The 17,614-nt window shown below is 49.0% G+C and overlaps 1 protein-coding gene across 1 annotated transcript in view; it reads left to right on the top strand.

Moving 5' to 3' along the window:
• F11R (F11 receptor) overlaps positions 1-15,740 on the top strand; it is a 28,030-nt gene extending 12,290 nt beyond the window's left edge. Inside the window, 9 exon segments of the mRNA XM_074322257.1 lie at positions 11,695-11,763; positions 11,873-11,980; positions 12,157-12,303; positions 12,566-12,768; positions 12,919-13,021; positions 13,136-13,300; positions 13,303-13,342; positions 13,631-13,679; positions 13,813-15,740. Coding sequence (XP_074178358.1) covers positions 11,695-11,763; positions 11,873-11,980; positions 12,157-12,303; positions 12,566-12,768; positions 12,919-13,021; positions 13,136-13,300; positions 13,303-13,342; positions 13,631-13,679; positions 13,813-13,848 — 920 coding nt within the window. The 3' untranslated portion in view covers positions 13,849-15,740.
• Positions 15,741-17,614: the final 1,874 nt, after the last annotated feature.

Raw genomic sequence — 17,614 nt, 5'->3', positions numbered from 1 at the left:
ATTTGATAGCATTGAGGACAGACCTTGGGGATCTCTACCCTCAAACCTGCTTCCTTTCAGAAGGTTCAGGAAAGATCTGGATGACCACTCATCAGATGTAACTGAAAGAGGTTTCAGTGTTGTGAGAGGTGTGGGAAGCAGGGTGAGTGGGCACATACTGGGGTTTCCCAGGCATTGAAAACGCAGAGTTCATCTGCCTGGGACTCCGTGATAAGCAGGGTTTCTGTCTAAAGTCCGGCTGTGTCATTTGTTTCACAGTGTGGGAGTACAACAGGAGGAAGCAGCTGGCTGGCAGGAAGCTAGATGCCAGGCCCTGGAGTGCGCCCTGGGCAGGCAGGCAGAACCTTCCTTGTAATGGGGAGACAGGTGGGGGAGGGGAGGGGCAGAGCAGGTAGAACTGGAAATTCTGCTGAGAGCAGGCCAGGAGCCAGGTGGAGTGAAAGCCCTCTCCTACACAGCCATTACACCGTCTGCCTTCCTTAGGGGCCTTTGCCAGCTGACTGACGTCGGAAGGCTTTTCAGACGGAGCACAGCTACCGCTGGGCTCACAGCGCCTTCCTCTCTCTGTCCACACATTCCTTACCTGTCCCACCCCAACCTCCAGGAGTGAGTGTGAGGGGTGAGACCAGCAGGCGGGGGTGGAAGCTCTAGGTCTGGGCTCTTATTGTACTGCAATGTCCAATTCATTGGTTAACCCAATAAACAGTGGTGGTTACTATGTTTGAGTACTGTGCCAGAGGTCAGGGATAAAAAAGCAGGCACACCTGCGATCAGAAAGCTGTGAGGGGAGCCAGAGGCAGCCATAACAATTAGCCTATGTTAAGGTACAGAGTCCGCTGGAGATGGTGGCTTTCAGCTGGTGGCTTTCGGAGGCCCTGGGTCCTCCCTGATGGTTAGAAGGTCCTGTGAGGCTCATATGTCTAGAGGGGAAGTTTGGATGAATTCTTAGAGAAAACCAGAGACTGCCTGGCTGGTTTCCCTCCTTTTTCTTTTCTTCAACGAGTTCAAACAAATTCAAGGCAAGAAAGCAACTTAAGTAAAATTCTAATAATCAATAGGGTGTATAGAGAAAACAAAGATTTCTTAATAAAGCAGTAGAAAGAAGTAGCTTTTCTGTGGTGGCTATGACCTGCTTGTACAAGGGTTGGTTGTTGGTGGCTTCATTCCGGCATCTGGACGCCACCCCCTCTGTGATCAGCTTCTCATCACAGCATTTTCTGTCTGGGCAAAGCAGTGTTAGGAGCTGGCCAGGATGCGAACATAACTTCCTCTGTCCCCACGGAGCCACAGACACACTGACCAAGCGGAACACAGAGTAGAGTGTGCCAGGGGTGGCGTCAAAGTACAAAACGTTTTGAGAGCATGGAAGAGTGGTACATTTTAAAAAGATTTATTTTTTTTAATTAAGAAATGATACATGCTCAATGTGGAAAAATGGGAAAATAGAGAAAATTAAATCACATGTACTTCTCTTATCTAGAGATAAAAACTTAGAGCTGGTGTTTCATTCCAGTCTTCCCTCTGAGTAGATGTGTGGTATACATATGTGGCTTTTTTCTTTCATTTTTTTTTTTTTTTTTTTTTAAGATTTTATTGGGGAAGGGGAACAGGACTTTATTGGGGAACAGTGTGTACTTCCAGGCCTTTTTTCCAAGTCAAGTTGTTGTCCTTTCAATCATAGTTGTGGAGGGTGCTGTTCAGCTTCAAGTTGTTGTCCTTTCAGTCCTAGTTGTGGAGGGCACAGCTCAGCTACAGGTCCAGTTGCCGTTGCTAGTTGCAGGGGGCACAGCCCACCATCCATTGCGGGAGTCGAACCGGCAACCTTGTGGTTGAGAGGACGCACTCCAACCAACTGAGCCATCCGGGAGCTCAGCTCAAGGTGCCGTGTTCAATTTTAGTTGCAGGGGGCGGAGCCCATGATCCCTTGTGGGACTCGAGGAATTGAGCTGGCAACCTTGTGGTTGAGAGCCCACTGGCCCATGTGGGAATCGAACCGGCAGCCTTCGGAGTTAGGAGCATGGAGCTCTAACCGCCTGAGCCACTGGGCCAGCCCTATGTGTTTTTTTAAGTATAATATGCTTTCAGCAAAATCCATTCAGCTGTGTGGCTGTAACATAATTTACGCAACTGTCCGCCTTTTGTTGGGCATTTAGGTTTTCTTTTTCTTTGCTGGACTAAATAACATTAAATTATCCTGTGCATGCGTCTGTTATCTTATCTTTGATTATTTTCTTAGGCCACATTCGTAGAAGTTGGGGAGAGATTAATTTTGACTGGGAAAGGCATAATGTATCGAGGGATATTTGAACAGGATTTTGAAGGATGAATGAGGTTTCCTGGCTTGTGTGATGGAGATGCTGTGAAGCATAGTAATTTTGGGGTCTTAGAACTACATAGATCTGGGTTAAGGTTTTCAACTTGCTGTTTGTAGCTGCGCGATTTGGGGCAACTGTTGTAAGCCTCAGCGTTGTCATCTGTGAAATGGGATGATAACAATAGTACTTGTCTCAGGGGCTTTTGCGAGAATTTAATGAGACAATGCATGCAAGGCACGAGCCTTAATATGGGGGCTCCCTGTCACCTCTGCCATCTCTCCACTGACCCAGCCAGTCATGAGACCTCGCTCAGTTTCAAGAGAAGGAGACGTAGGCTCGACTTCAGTCACAATGTAAGAAAAGCATGCCAGATGAGAGAAATATATAGACAGGTGTCTAGTTTGGAAAATACAATTTGCCATAGTTGCTTTGTTACTCAAATACAAAGTGATTTGCAAGAATTGTATCCCCAGTTTTGGAGATCTGTACACCGCCAACTCTCATCTGAGCTGTATGAGAACATGCGTGATTGATTTGTGTCTTAGCGCCTAAATCACTACCTCCCTTCTCTGTACCCAACTTCTGTTCCGCTTCCTACCCCTGTGCGGTTCCACCTACCCACTTTCCTGTTCACAGTTCCATTGTCTCCAAGTGACCTGTGTTCTGGTTTTCTCCTGCCCTTTCTCTCTCCTTGAAATGTATCAGACTCACAATTACACTGCAGGTGTAGTAATCTCATATTTCTTACTCATCTGTTACCTCATTTCACCTCTAACGTGTTAGTTAACCATTCAGTGCTTCCTGGTATGGGTCCCACTATTTTTTAAAAAAAGATTTTATTGGGGAAGGGGAACAGGAATTTATTGGGGAACAGTGTGTACTTCCAGGACTTTTTCCAAGTCAGGTTGTTGTCCTTTCAATCGTAGTTGTGGAGGGCGCAGCTCAGCTCCAGATTCGGTTGCCGTTGGTAGTCGAGGAGTCGAACTGGCAACCTTGTGGTTGAGAGCCCATGTGGGAGTCGAACCGGCAGCCTTCGGAGTTAGGAGCATGGAGCTCCAACCGCCTGAGCCACCGGGCTGGCCCGGGTGCCACTATTTTGATATTTCCTGTTTGGTTTTTCTTTCCTTGTCATCTGTCTGATTTTTTTCCTTTTCTATTCCCCTTTCCCCCTCTTTTTCTCTAAATTAAAATACCTAATCCATATTTACTTTTACACAAATATAGAACCTGGAAAAGAAAAGCCACCTGTGGTCTGATCCCTCAGGCAATGTGCACTGTCCGTTGTTTGAGATCTAGAGATTGTTTATGCATCGACGCAGGTTATTTTTATTATTTACAAAAGTAGGATCACGTTCTATATGCTGTTTTTACATGTTAAACATGTTTCTATGCCAGTACAAACTGACCTGCCTTGACCTTGGGGTGGCAACATGGCATTTTTCCATGTTGTGAATGTGTCGTGTACTGGAGCCGGGTTACCTGGATTAGAAGCCTAAAGGGCTTCCTGCAAAGCCACAGCCCCACTGCACTCATATGTTAGGTAGGAGTAATGTATTTATCTGATAGCAGTATTGTGAGGATTAAATGAATTAAACCTTATGTAACGGTCTCGGAAGAGTACCTGGCACATGCTATTATTTTATTCATGTGGTCATGCTCCGTAAGTAATATGTCTAGAATTCAGAGAAGATTAATTAAAAGTATAGGACAAGCCTTATGAAGGTCTTTAAGAGTTCTGTTGATCCTTTTTTAAAAATAATTATTTTTTTTCTTACTAAGATATAATTGACATACAACATTATTTTAGTTTCAGGAGTACAGTGTAATGATGTGATATTGGTATATATTGTAAAATGATCACAAGTCTAGTTAATATCCATCACCATACATAGTTACAGAATTTATCTTCTTGTGACAAGAACTTTTAAGATTTTCTCTCAGCAACTTTACATACGCAGTACAGTATTGTTAACCATACTCATTATGCTGTGTATTACATACCCACAAAATTTGTATCTGAGATCGTACAGTATTTGTCTCTCATCTGTTTTATTGTACTCAGCATAATCCTTTAAGTTCCATCTATGTTGTCGCAAACGGCGAGATTTTTTTATCTTTCCCTACAAAAGAGTGTGTATATATATATATATACACACACACACAAAACATACAGACTAAAGAATAATGAACGTCTATGCAGCCACCACCACCTTAAAAAATAGAACTTCATCGATACCTTCAAACCCCTCCACAATGATTAATACATTCCCGCACTCTTTCCTCTCCAGGTGTCATTTTATAGTTAACATTTCTTTGCTTTTCCTTCTGGTTTTGCCACATATATTTGTATCCGTAAACAGTGTGTTTCTTCTGGCATGTTTTTGACTTCGGCATTCGTTGGTGTGTTTGTGAGAATGCGTGCAACTTAGGCGTACTCAGCTTTGCTTCTCTGTAGCACCTCGCTGGGGGAAGATGCCACATTCTTCCATTCTGCTGATGGTGGACGTTTGGGTGGTTTCTCGTTCACTGTTACAGCCAGTGCTTCTGTGATCATTCTTGCTGCTGTCTGCTAATAGCAAGATTTCATTCTTTATTTTTCTTTCAAAAATTTTATTTCACAATAAGATGCTTTGAGGACTAGTCATATATAAATTGTAAATGCATGTCTATAGGTGTATAAATATATAGATATAGGTCCTTTTATTGGCTGATAGCACCTTACCCTGTGAACATAGCACGTTCTATTTCTCCGTTCCTCTAGTGATGGAGTTCAAGATTTCATTCTTTTTATGGCTGAATCATATTCCATTGTCCGTTGATGGACACCCAGGTTGCTTCCACATGTTGGCTGTTGTAAGTAAGGCTGCAGTGAACATGGGGTGCAGATAACCTTTCAGGTTAGTGTTTTCATTTTATTCAGGTGAATCCTCAGAGGTGGGATTGCTGTGGCATAAGGTAGGTAGTTGTATTGTTACATCTTTGAGGAACCTCCATACTGGTTTCCATAGTTGCTGCACCCATCAGATTCCCACCAACAGTGCATGAGGGGTTCCCTTTTCTCCATGGCCTTGCCAGCACTTATCTTTTGTCCTTTTGATAATAGGCATTCAGACGGTTGTGTGTTGACAGCTCATTTTGGTTTTGATTTGCATTTCCCCAGTGACTAGTGACAGTGGAGCATTATATACCTGTTGGCTGGCTACATATCTTTTGAAAAATGTCTACTCAGATCACTGGCCCATTGTTTAAGCAGATTGTTTGGTTCTTTTTGCTATTGAACTATGTGAGTTCTTCATGCATTTTGGATATTAGCCCCTCATCAGATGGATATATGGTTTGCAAACAGTTTCTCCCATTGTCTTGCCATTCATTGCCTTGCCATTCGTTGATGGTTTCCTTCATTGTAAAGAAATGCCGTCATGCTTACCTAAGTCAAACGAATGCCCACTGCTGATGCCAGCTTAGACCTTTGGATCAGTCAGCTCGGGCCACCATCGCAAAATAGCACAGACAGGGTGGCTTAAACAACAGTAATTTCTCACAGTTCTGGGGGCTGGACGTTCACATCAGGGTGGGCAGGTTGGTTTCCCGGGGCCTCTCTCCTGGGCTGCAGATGGCTGCCCACACGCTGCCTCTTCACATGGGCCTCCCGTGTGCATGAGCACCCCGGTGCCTCTGGGTATAAAGACACATGAGCACCCTGGTGCCTCTGGGTGTAAAGACACCGTCAGCGTGGCTCAGGGCGTGTTTTAGGGCCTTGTCTTCACTTAGTTACCATGGTAAAGGCCCCTCTCCACAGCCACATTTCAGGTCCTGGGGGTCAGGCTGTCAAGTTGGAGGGAATGCAGTTCAGTTCGTAACAGCCCTGAACCAATTGCAAAGTACCTCTGCTCTAGCCGGGGGCCTCCGCCTTAGCTGCCTTGGGCCCGCTTGGAGTCTCTCGGTTGCTCTCATGGTCCTGAAAACAATGGGGGTACTTTAAATGGATCCACGTCTCCCCCCCTTTGCACTGCTATTTTAGACCCGGCATTAGAAAACCTCCTGCACGTGTCCCACCTTGACCCCGGCACACTCCCCCGGGATGCAGGAGGCCCCCTCTGCTACTGTCATGCAGACACCCAAAGATAAGCCCGGATGCGAGAAAAGTCCCTTTCGCAGAATGATAGGCCGAAATCGCCCATGTGCAAAGAACTTGAGTTCTTTTCAAAACTATGAAGCAAATTGAGAAACACTTAATTTTTAAGTTCTGAGACTAAGTTTTAATAAAGATTAATGGAACACTCATTTTTATCCCTGAGAGCTGAACAGTTAAAAACAAACAAACAAAACCTTTGCTAGTACTAAAATTTTTAAAAGATTGGGCTTTGAATCGAGTTTGTTTTTTTCTTCCTTTGGGCATGCCCCATCTGCCAGTTTGAAAAGTGGGCTCATCTTTGTAGAAAAACCTAAACAGGTGGATGTAGGAGTGAGTGATGGGCTGTGGCCTCGTTAGTGCGGGCCGACCTGTGCAGGCATCGTGCTCAGCGCTGAGCGCGCACAAACAGGGTAGCACAGGGTCCCTGCTGCCGAGGATTTACTGTACAATAGGGAGACGCACGCGTGCACAGCGACGTCATCATAACGGGGAAAGGCTTTGACAGTGCTTCGCATTGGACAGTGGAAGCCTGGGACAGGCCTTGACCTTGCTCTGGTCAAGTCATGAGGGCAGATCATTTCCTGGAAAATAATGTGGATGAGCTGCTGCTGGCCAGATGAAGAAAGTGGGGAAAGAGAAAGGGTGTTACATGTAGCAGGAGTGGCGTGCTGTGACACAGCTGGTCTTTATTGGGAGTTGTAAGTATTTAGTTTCGTATTGCTAGAGGGTAAACTGCAAGAGTAGAGAGTGTGATGAAAATGATAAGCTTATCACAAGGTCAGGTTGTGCTGGAACTCTTGCCTTGCTGAAGAATTTGGATTTTATCTTGTAGGCAACAGTGAAATCATTGAAAGCTTGACCAAGTATTAGATTTGCGTTTTGAGGAAGGTGGTATTGTACAGTGTAGCACTGCCTGCCTTGATTTGAATCTGTGCCACCACATAACAGCTCTGGGCCTCAGTTTCCCCATGTGAAAGTGAAAATGAAAATCTTAAGGTTGTTGTAGGGATTCAATGATGGTCCATGCAGGGTACTTCCAATGGGTGGTAAGAGTTGGCTCTCCCGCCGGCAGTGGCATAGAGGATGGGTCAGGATTATACAAAGCAGAGAAGCCAGTTAGAGACCAATTGCAGTTCTTCAGATGACGATGGCACTAATGGTAGCAATGGGTATGGAGAGGAGGGGCCAGTTTGGTGGAGATTTGGGAGGTGACATTGTAAAGCTCCCCGTGTTTGACTGACTAGAGTGAAGGAAAGAGGGTGGTGGCCTGAAGATTTCTGGTTTGAGTGACCAAATAAATCGTGATGCCATCTACCCGGAGGGAGGCGTGGGAGGAAAGAGCTGGTGGGATGTCCCGAGCAGTGTGACGTGGCCCAACGCACTGCCACAGGTCTGGGGCTCAGGTGAGAGGCAGTGGCTGGAGCTCGCCAGGCGTGGGGGAGGATGAATTTCAGGCTGTGTTTGAGATTTCCTAGAGAATATGGAGAGAGAAAAGGCCCAGGATGGGTGCTGGGCATCACTAATATTAAGGGATGGACAGAGGGAGCGAATTCCCCGGAGAATAAGACAAAAGTCAGGCAGGGAGAGGCCCGGAAGGGCCACACATAGAAACCAAAGGGGTGGAGTGACCTCTGAGTTGGGCAGTGACCAGCGGGCAGACATCTTACAAGGGCCACAGGAGGTAACTGAACAAACGCTGGGTGTTCTTTATTCTAAGGCTGCTTTAATGTTTTGGAAATTGGGGTGTGATTTATAGCCTATGTACTTGTATATATTTAACATAATTTCCCCCAAGAAGCTCTTCTCTAAGAATTGAGGAATACAGTGACCGATAGCCTTGGTAAAAGCCATTGTAATTCCCAGGTGAGAGCCACAGCCGTACTACAGCAGGATGAGTGGTACTTGGGTGTGTTGCTGGAAGCTGTGGGTAGATGACTTCCCTAAGAAGCTTGGAGCGAAAAGGAATGGGAAAGCATTCCATCTAGAGCGGGGTGCAAGATAAAGTAAAGGTTTTCTGCACGTGAAAGGGCCAAAAATGTATTGATGCCTTCAACTTCTTTCTTGTTGTGAACTTAGAGCAAACATCACAGTGGAAAGGATGAAATTTGCTTCTTTTTTGGTTTATCGTGTGCATTAGTAGGACATTTGTATGTGTGCATAGTATGCCAAGTGCAGGTCCACAGCTAAGGGCAAAGAGAAGGCCAGGATGAGGCGACAGCCTAGATGAGGGGAGTGGGCAGGGAGGATGACTGGGTGTACGCACGGCAGTGGGATGCAGTGAGGGACAGCCCTCAGGTCTGCTGGCCTTCTGTGAAGGTTCTAGAAAAGAGTTAGTCTTTCCAGTGATAGAGGAGAGAAGGTTTGGTGGGCTGGAGTGGAAGCATTTTTCAGGCAGTATTTATATTTGTTTATATGTCTTGTTGAAGAAAACGTTGAAGTCCTACAAGGGAGTGTGTACAGACGATAACGATAAGATGTAATGGCGATTTGGTGCTTTCTGTTGGTCAGACACTGTTGGAAGCACTTTGTATTAGTTTAACTCTCAACAGCCTCTGAATGTAGAAACTTTTACAAATGGGCAAACTGAGGTTCACAGTCACTAATCGGCTTGCCCGGGTTGCACAGCCTAGTAAGTAACAGAGATGGGAATTTAATGTAGGCCGTCTGGTTCCAGGAATGAGAGGGGCACTGTGGACGCAGTGGCCATCGGCTGAGGTGTTCTGTGGTGATAAGAGGGGCATGGCTGTGAGCCTGGAGTCACAGTGAGATACGCAGCCACAGTAGAGTTGAGTATTGCAGCCAGGCACAGGCAGGGAGAGACAGGAAGACAGCCAGACACAGGCAGACAACCGTCGTCCTGCCTTGGGGGGAGGTGGGAGGCACTTGAGGTGAAGGGTCCTGGATTGTAAACAAGAGAAGAGAGGCCTGTACCAGGTTGGTAGTGGGTCAGGATTCATGAGAAGAGAGATGTGTGTGGCCCACAGTGTTTGTATGTATTGGGTGTAATTCCTGAATGTGCTTCAGATCTGATGATCTGAGAGGACTCAGAAAAGAACCTCAGCTAAAGGCAGAAGTAACGCAGAAACACATATGCTGTGTCTTTTTTTGTTTGTTTGTTTGTTTGTTTTTGTATGTGTACTGCCCTTTACTTCATAGGCTAGTGTTTATTTTAATGGGAAACTGTTCTTTATTTGGGTGGTGTCAGAGGTTGGGTTCTTGGGACGCTGACTCTGAGCTGTCAAGTCATCGTACCGGGACATTCTTGGGACCCACACCTCTGGAAGGAGGGGGTGCTGGGCAGAGGGACACGCCAAGTCGCACTGGAGTGGCCGCCCATCCCCGGGAGGCTTTGGAGCAAGGCCTCCATAGACCCGTCCTGTCCTTGATCAGGCAGTGGGAGCCCCCACTCCTGCCCTGGCGGGAGGTGTGTCCCAGCCCACAGTGTTCTGGCTGTTCTAAGAGGGCGTCCCCGCTCGTGGCTGGGACAAGCCTTCCTGAGGAGAGGTCTGGTTCAGGCACTGATCACAGGTAGCACATTGTAAATTCTGAGAATCTTAAAAAAACAAGTTCTGATCATTACAGCAGAGAAAACTGACTTGGACAAAAATCAAAGCATTTCATTATCAGCATTCTTGATGAGAGCTGAGATTTCATGTCCTTAGTTTTCAATTTTGTAAAGCTACTGGACTTAATTTCTGTATCTGTTATTACATTCGATAATAGATTTGACATTAAAATGTAATGCCAGATATATACATACAAGGTAATATTATTAGAATTTATACATAAAAATGGGCCTGAAGTTTAAAAGAACGCCATTTTATTACATAGTTTGCCTCCATGAAACCAGTGGCTTTTCTGAGAAGGCGTGGTTAATCAACGTATGACACAGTAAGGAAAAAAGGGGTGTAGGAGTCACCTGTCTGCTCATGTCACCGCTACCATTTCCCAGCTGTGAAACCTTCACCAGCCTCTTAACCTTTCAGCAGCTAATTCTCTTACCTGTAAAATGGGGGAGAGAGTGTTTATCTAGACTAATTCAGTGTTGTCTGTCAATTAAAATAAATTATGTCAACATTAATGCCAAAAAAGGAACCTGAAGGACTTTAGAGAGCATCTGGTTCAAACCTTTCAGGTGAGCAAAGGAAGCCTCAGAGGTGGAGAGAGCAGGTTTACTTTGTGCGTAATTAATAAATAAAGGGGAAGTGTGCTGTGTTTAACCGACATGCTTGCACTTATCTAAGGAAGACGGGAATCTGACCTAAACTGTAAACAGAGCAGATGGCATGAGTCTGAGCTCTGAAAACACTGAGAGAACCTGCAAGTGCCATTGCTGTCCCTGAGCCCCGCGTCCTGCTGCTCATTCTGGGCGGTCTGAGCCCCCTGGGACCCCTGCTGCACCCCCAGCCCACCCCATGTCTCCCCTCCCCGCCCCTCTCCACCCTGCCTACTCTACCGTTTCTTCTCCGGTCCTTCCGCCTGGAGGAGTTGCTCATGGTCATCAGGGTCCCGTTCTGGTCCTCCCTGCGTGCCTGATGCAGCTGTGTGAGCTCAGGCAGGCTTCCTCCCTCCCTCCCTTCCTTCCCATCTCAGTCCCTCCTGGAAAATTGGGATAATACTTGCCCTGCTGATCTGTCGGTTTTGTTTCAAGGATCAAATGGTCTCCGTCTGGGAAAGCACTTAACCAAGCACACGTGCCCTGCAGTCCATGTGGGGTTGCCCCACGGTCCCCTCCCCCCCCACTCCCCACCCCCCACCCCCGGCTCCCGCTGTGGTGGCTTCCTGCCAGTACTGTGACAAGTGGCTGCAGTTGAGACGCTTTCTCTGAATTATGAAATGGTAGTGGGGACCTAATTAGATTACTGGGAGTCACAATGAGAGAAGTTACATTTGAAAGAAGCACTTTGTTTCCATTGATAAAGAAGTATTGGCCCCGACTCTGGGTGGTGAACACACAATGGGATTTAGAGATGATGTAATACAGAACTGTACACTTGAAATCTGTGTAATTTTACTAACAATTGTCACCCCAATAAATTAAAAGAAAAAAAGAAGTACTGGCCTACAGTCGTAGCGGAAGGCACTTACAGAAGGTATTTAAGGTATTTGTGAGCGGCTGTGAGCCCTGCTCCGTGAGGCCCCAGCCGGGTGCCGTCAGCGGGGACGGGTCAGCGGGGACGGGTCAGCGGGGACGGCTCCGCCCCGGGCGGGCGCTCCTGACAGCACGCCCCCCCCCCTCCGCAGGCTCGCTGGCGCTGGGCAGCGGTACCGTGTTCACTCCCGAACCCGAAGTCAGAGTTGCTGAGAATAAACGTGAGTTGGGAGGGGCTGGGGGGGAGGGGAGACCCCTGGGGCCCTGGGAGCGCCCGCCCACATCCGTTTTTTCCCTCCGGTTCCTCACGCCCACTTCCATCTGCTGCAGCCGCCAAGCTGTCCTGCTCCTACTCTGGCTTCTCCTCTCCACGGGTGGAGTGGAAGTTTGCCCAAGGCGACACCACCAGCCTCGTTTGCTACAACAACAAGATTACAGGTGAGACACTCCACCCCTGTCCTGCCGCCCGGGCTGTGGAGGGACAGATCTGCCTGGGTTCCCCCCCACCCCCCCACCCCGCCCGGGGGGCAGTGGCCCCTAGGGCTTGGGGGCCACCAACTCCAGTTTCTCTTAGCGCCCCAGCTCACTCTGCCCCTGCTTCTGCCTCCCGGCAGCTTCCTACGAGGACCGAGTTACCTTCTCACACAGTGGCATCACCTTCCATTCTGTGACCCGGAAAGACACCGGGACATATACGTGCATGGTCTCTGACGAAGGTGGCAACACCTACGGGGAGGCCAGCGTCCAGCTACTTGTGCTCGGTATGTGCCCCATGTCTCCATGGGGGCCAGGATGAGTCTCCCCCAAAGGCTTAGTAGGATCCGTCTGCCAGTTGCCCAGCTCATTGTGGTGTGGGTGGGGGATGCTGTCACAGCTGTCAGAGGGGACCAGATCCCATTTAGGGGGGACCGGGCATGGCAAGGGAGGGAGGCTAGAGCTGACGGCTGCGGTGTCCTCGTCAGCGGCCTACCTACCGCCTGTAGCCCTCCCTGCCCATGACCAGCACCTCCTCTCCCTTCGCAGTGCCTCCATCCAAACCTACCGTCAGCATCCCCTCATCCGCCACCATCGGGAGCCGGGCGGTGCTGACCTGCTCCGAGCAAGACGGCTCCCCACCCTCCGAGTACTACTGGTTCAGGGACGGGACCCTGATGCCAACGGAGCCCAAAAGCAGCCGTGCCTTCAGCAATTCCTCCTACACCCTGAACCACAAGACAGGGGAGCTGGTATGGATGGGGAGTGTGGGGGGCAGGGATGCAGAACCCCTGAGGGTGGGGGTAGAACGCGCAACAGGGTGAGCATGGCGTTTGGGTCGGGACAGGAAAGGTCGGTACTTGGCTTTGGAAGCAGGAGGCTGATTGTGTTCTGCCCTCCAGGTCTTTGACCCGGTGTCAGCCTCTGACACTGGAGAATACATGTGTCAGGCTCAGAATGGGTACGGGACACCCGTGAGGTCAGACCCCTTGCGCATGGAAGCTGGTGAGCGAGGGTGTGGCAGGGTGAGCTCAGATGGGGGTCGGGTCTGCATGGCCCTGCTCCGTGGTGCTGTCCCCAAGCAAGCGCTCACGTGCCCGACCTCTCGATGTCTTGTAGCGGAGCTGAATGTGGGGGGCATCGTGGCCGCCGTCCTTGTAACCCTCATTCTCCTTGGAGTCTTGATTTTCGGCATCTGGTTTGCCTACAGCCGAGGCTACTTTGACAGTAAGTATTTGCCCGCCAAGGCTCTCCTTCCCACCGTCACAGACCTCTGCCATGCTGACCTCATGCTCCCATTTCTTCTCTTTCAGGAATGAAGAAAGGGTGAGTGAGGTGCTGTGCTGGGGCTCCCCGGAGCTGAGAACAGGATGCATGTGGTTTGAGGCTGAGATGGGCTGGGGAGGGGGTTGGAGGTGGAGGCCACCAGCCTGGCAGGGAAGACACCTGCCTTTCTACCTCTGTTCCCTGTGTCCCTGTGCTATCTCCTCTTCCCCCGATCCCCCAGAACTCTGCTTCTGTAAAGTTCTCAGTTCTGGCCTCTAAAGGTGGCAAGCAGAGGTTCAGGAGAGGGGCTCGGGGACTGAGTGTGTCCATCTTCTGGCTTGTCTGCAGGACTGCAAATAAAAAGGTGATTTACAGCCAGGCCACTGCTCGAAGTGAAGTAAGTCTGCCCACACTGGGGCGGGGAGGCCCTCCCAGCTGGAGTGAGGGGCTTCTGGCCTGCCTTTGTGTGTTTGGGGGAGCATCAGCTCAAGAAGACTATAGAGATCTGACTGGGTGTTTTGTGTCCCCAGGGGGAGTTCCGACAGACCTCTTCGTTCCTGGTGTGACGTTGGTTCTCTGCGCTTGCCTCACTCAGGTGCTACCAGACTCTGGCCCCTGATGTCTGTAGCTTCACATGATGCCTTATTTGTTTTCTAGCCCCCCTCAGGGGGCCCCACTTTTATCTTAGTTCCGATATGTTTTTTAATAACGTCAGCTCTGTGCCCCGTCCTTTTTCATCCCTCCCTTCCTTTCCCACCAACACTGAGTGGCCTGGGACTCTAAAGCTTTCGTTCCCGCCCCTCCGAGGGATTGAGCAGGAGTGCTGAGTGATGCCTGCTCCCTCCCAAGCAGACGGCAGACGGCAGACGGCAGGAGCAGCAGGGCACTCACCCCCGGGTACAGCCACCATCGTACAGGCCTCGAGCCCGATTCCTGAACTGTTTCCTCCCACGCTGCTCTGATAACTGGCATCAGCCATTGTCAAGTGGGGACTGGGGACCAGAGCAGCTGAAAAGGTCCCTTCCACCTCTGCTTTCCCACAGGAAATGCCACACACAGACTGACACCAACTGTGTCAGTGGGGAAAACTGGTGCTTTTGTTGTGGAGAGCTTAGTCAGCTTTCAGGGGACATGAAGCAGAAGTTTTTAACCACTGATTAAAAGAAACGGAAGCTGGAGCTGGTGGCTCGAGCCATCACTCTTCCTTTGGCCGAACAGCTGGATGGACCTTCTGACGCTGTGTCTGCTGGGCTGTGGGGACGTGTGTCGTAGTGTCTGCTGAGTGCGTGTGCTCCTGGTTCTGTGCGGACCTGGGTGTGTGCTGGAGGGCTGCTCAGCTCATGGTGGGTTGGTGTTTGTGTGAGTTTGTGTGCAGCTGGATGTTGCTGGAAATAAGAACCTGGTTTGTGGAAGCTTCTTGCTGTGAGTGGGGCAGTGAGGCTCTTGGGCTCCTTTGTACAAACAAGAAAATGCCAGAAGCCCTGCTTTCCAGCAACCTGGGCTGGTCCCACCCCTTCCTCTCCCACCCCTTCCTGCTTCCTGTCTCAGCGTGGAGCTCCAAACACTGGACCGGGTGCCAGCGCTCCCTGTGCCTCGCCTCCCCTGCTGGAGGATGGCACTCTATGTGAGACTGAGCCCTGAGTGAGGGGAGAAAGCCCTCCGTCTGCCTCTGCCGACCAGCCATCCCCTGGGGCTGCAGGAGAAAGTGCTGGAGCCTGAGGCAGGAGTGCGTCTCAGACCATTTGGAGACTCGTCTTTAGCAGTAGCTGCTACTTTCTGTGGTGGGGTGGGTGTTTAAGGAAAAGATCCTGGGTGACCGAGTCTGAGTCCGGCTGTGGGTGAGCGAGCGCAGGAGGGAGTAGGCCTGCCTGTCCTCGTCTTCCTGTCAGTCCCTCTCTGCCCTTAAGTTACTGTTTCCCCACCTACCACCGTCCCCCAGTCTGTTGATTAACTAGCAAGAGCACAAATAAGGGATATTCTAGGGTCATTTGATTATTTCTGTGGAGGAAACTAAGTACCGCTTTGCTGTACTCCGCTGCCTGATCTGGAAATCCCAACAGAGTTTGAGTTTTGTAGCAAGGACCCAAAAGGAAAAACAGGACCAATCAAACCATCAGGTAAGGGTCACACGCGAACAAAGAAAATTTTCCAGATGGAAGTAAAATCAAATTTGACAATAAAAGCAGAGATTATGGAACGGTTCAGTAAGCATGAGATTTGTAAAGTATGTTTCAGTTCTGTATCCTGTTGGGAGGTGTGAGGAGAGGCCGAGGTGACTCACTGCCCTGTGAGTCTCCTCACACCCTGGGCCACTTGTGAGGAGGAGGCAGTTGGTACCAGCCTAGGTATTCACCTCTGCAGCTTGCAGCCGCCCCTTTGGGTTGGAAAACACCTTGTCTGCTTTCATTGTATAATGTCAAAACTGATTTTTGTAATAAATGTTTATTTTTCACATTGAGTTTGTTTATATCCTGAAGTTCTACATTAAAAGAATTGGGACTCCCAGAGTGATGTATCCATTCAAAATCCACCTGATATTTTTATTGATTAGAAATTAGATAGCCTTCTCCAAGCCTTGATAATTACACTTTAACTTACCCAGGGTCTGTGCTTGAATGGGAATGGCTGAACTGGACATTTCTCATGTTAAACTGAGACTTGGGAGATGGGGAATAGGGCAATTTCCTGGAGATTGGGATTTTGAGACATGAGCCCCCATGACCAGGGATTAATGATTGCGTGTAAGGATGTGTTCTCATCTGCACTGGATCTACAGGTCAAGGCCAGGGGAGGAAGAGGAGGGAACTAGGTTGGTCCATTTCTGAGTGAGGGGACAGTACGTTCTGTTCTATGGGGCAGGGCGGCAACTTAAAGGGGATGAAGGACGAAAAAGAGCAACTTCCACTTGAAGAAAAGAATTCTGTAGCTCCTCCAATTTTCCCCCTTTTGTTAAGTAGATGTAAAATTCTAATATGAGGGGCCGGCCCGGTGGCTCAGGCGGTTGGAGCTCTGTGCTCCTAACTCCGAAGGCTGCCGGTTCGATTCCCACATGGGCCAGTGGGCTCTCAACCACAAGGTTGCTGGTTCAACGCCTCGCGAGTCCCGCAAGGGATGGTGGGCTCTGCCCCCTGCAACTAGTAACAGGCAACTGGACCTGGAGCTGGGCTGCGCCCTCCACAACTAAGATTGAAAGGACAACAGTTTGACTTGGAAAAAAGTCCTGGAAGTATACCTGTTCCCCAATAAAGTCCTGTACCCTTTCCCCCAATAAAATCTTTAAAAAAAAAATTCTAATATGAAATGGATCTTTTTTACTCTCTTGGGGTAACTTGTTGAATGATTAGAGGCACAGAAATTACAAGGAGGTTGCCTGTGTTCACATAACCAGTACTAGGCAAGTGGGATTTCTGGGGCTGGGACACGGGGTGGGGGTGGGGGTGGGGGTGGGGGGAGGTTGGAGCTGGGAGCCCAATTCCTGCTCTCAGTGACCCTGACAGGAAAGGAAAGCAGGAGGAGGAGCCAACGCAATGTAACTTCCTCTGGACAGGTGGGAATGTGGGTCTCGGGAGAGAGGACAATGAAAGTCCTGATGTGACTGCGGTTTCCTCTGAGCTGTGACCGTATCACGTGAGTCTGCCATCCCAGCAGGATCTACTGGACAGACAAGTGAGCTCTTGACAAAATGGACCTGTGAGTGCCACCTTCTGGAGTGAAGAGTGAACTGCATGCATTTTTGCTGGTGACTCGAAAAGGTATGTGTCATATTTACTGATGGCAAGCAGTTAGAGACGGAAGGGCAACCTCAGCAGCTTGCAGAATGATTTAAAAAAAGATCTGAGTAGGCAGGAATGATAAATCCCATCGTTGCTGGTGGCACTACATCCTGAAGTAATGAAGTTCTGTTCTAGGTTCCACACTTGAAGACAGTTACAGACAAACTGAAGTATGCTCATAGAAAGTGATGTGGATGGTAAAGGGACTTAAAAACCATGTCATACAGAAACTTGTAAGAGAAGAGAGAGGATGGAAACCAGCATGTGACAAGTGACGGGGCAGGAGGTGTGGTGTGGGGAGACCCATCCCCACTGAGTCATAACACTTAAATCCACTTTCTGTTTCTAGTTGATTGTTAAACTATGCGGAAATAATAAAATGATGTTGTTCAGTCATTATTTCAGTAAGTAGGATGTGTCCCCAGCTTCTTTGCGGGTGGGGGCTTGTGTTCACAGAGCGTGCCCAGGGTCAGGCGCGTAGTGCTGTCCATATATGGTCAGTGAATAAGTGTCAGGTTCCAAAATCAACACCAGTCAAGCTGAGTGACAGCTGTTATGT

This window comes from Rhinolophus sinicus, linkage group LG17, assembly GCF_036562045.2.
Source record: "Rhinolophus sinicus isolate RSC01 linkage group LG17, ASM3656204v1, whole genome shotgun sequence".
In the NCBI taxonomy this organism is placed as follows: domain Eukaryota; kingdom Metazoa; phylum Chordata; class Mammalia; order Chiroptera; family Rhinolophidae; genus Rhinolophus; species Rhinolophus sinicus.
Note: the sequence above shows the minus strand (reverse complement) of the source record. Positions and strands in the feature narration are given on the sequence as shown.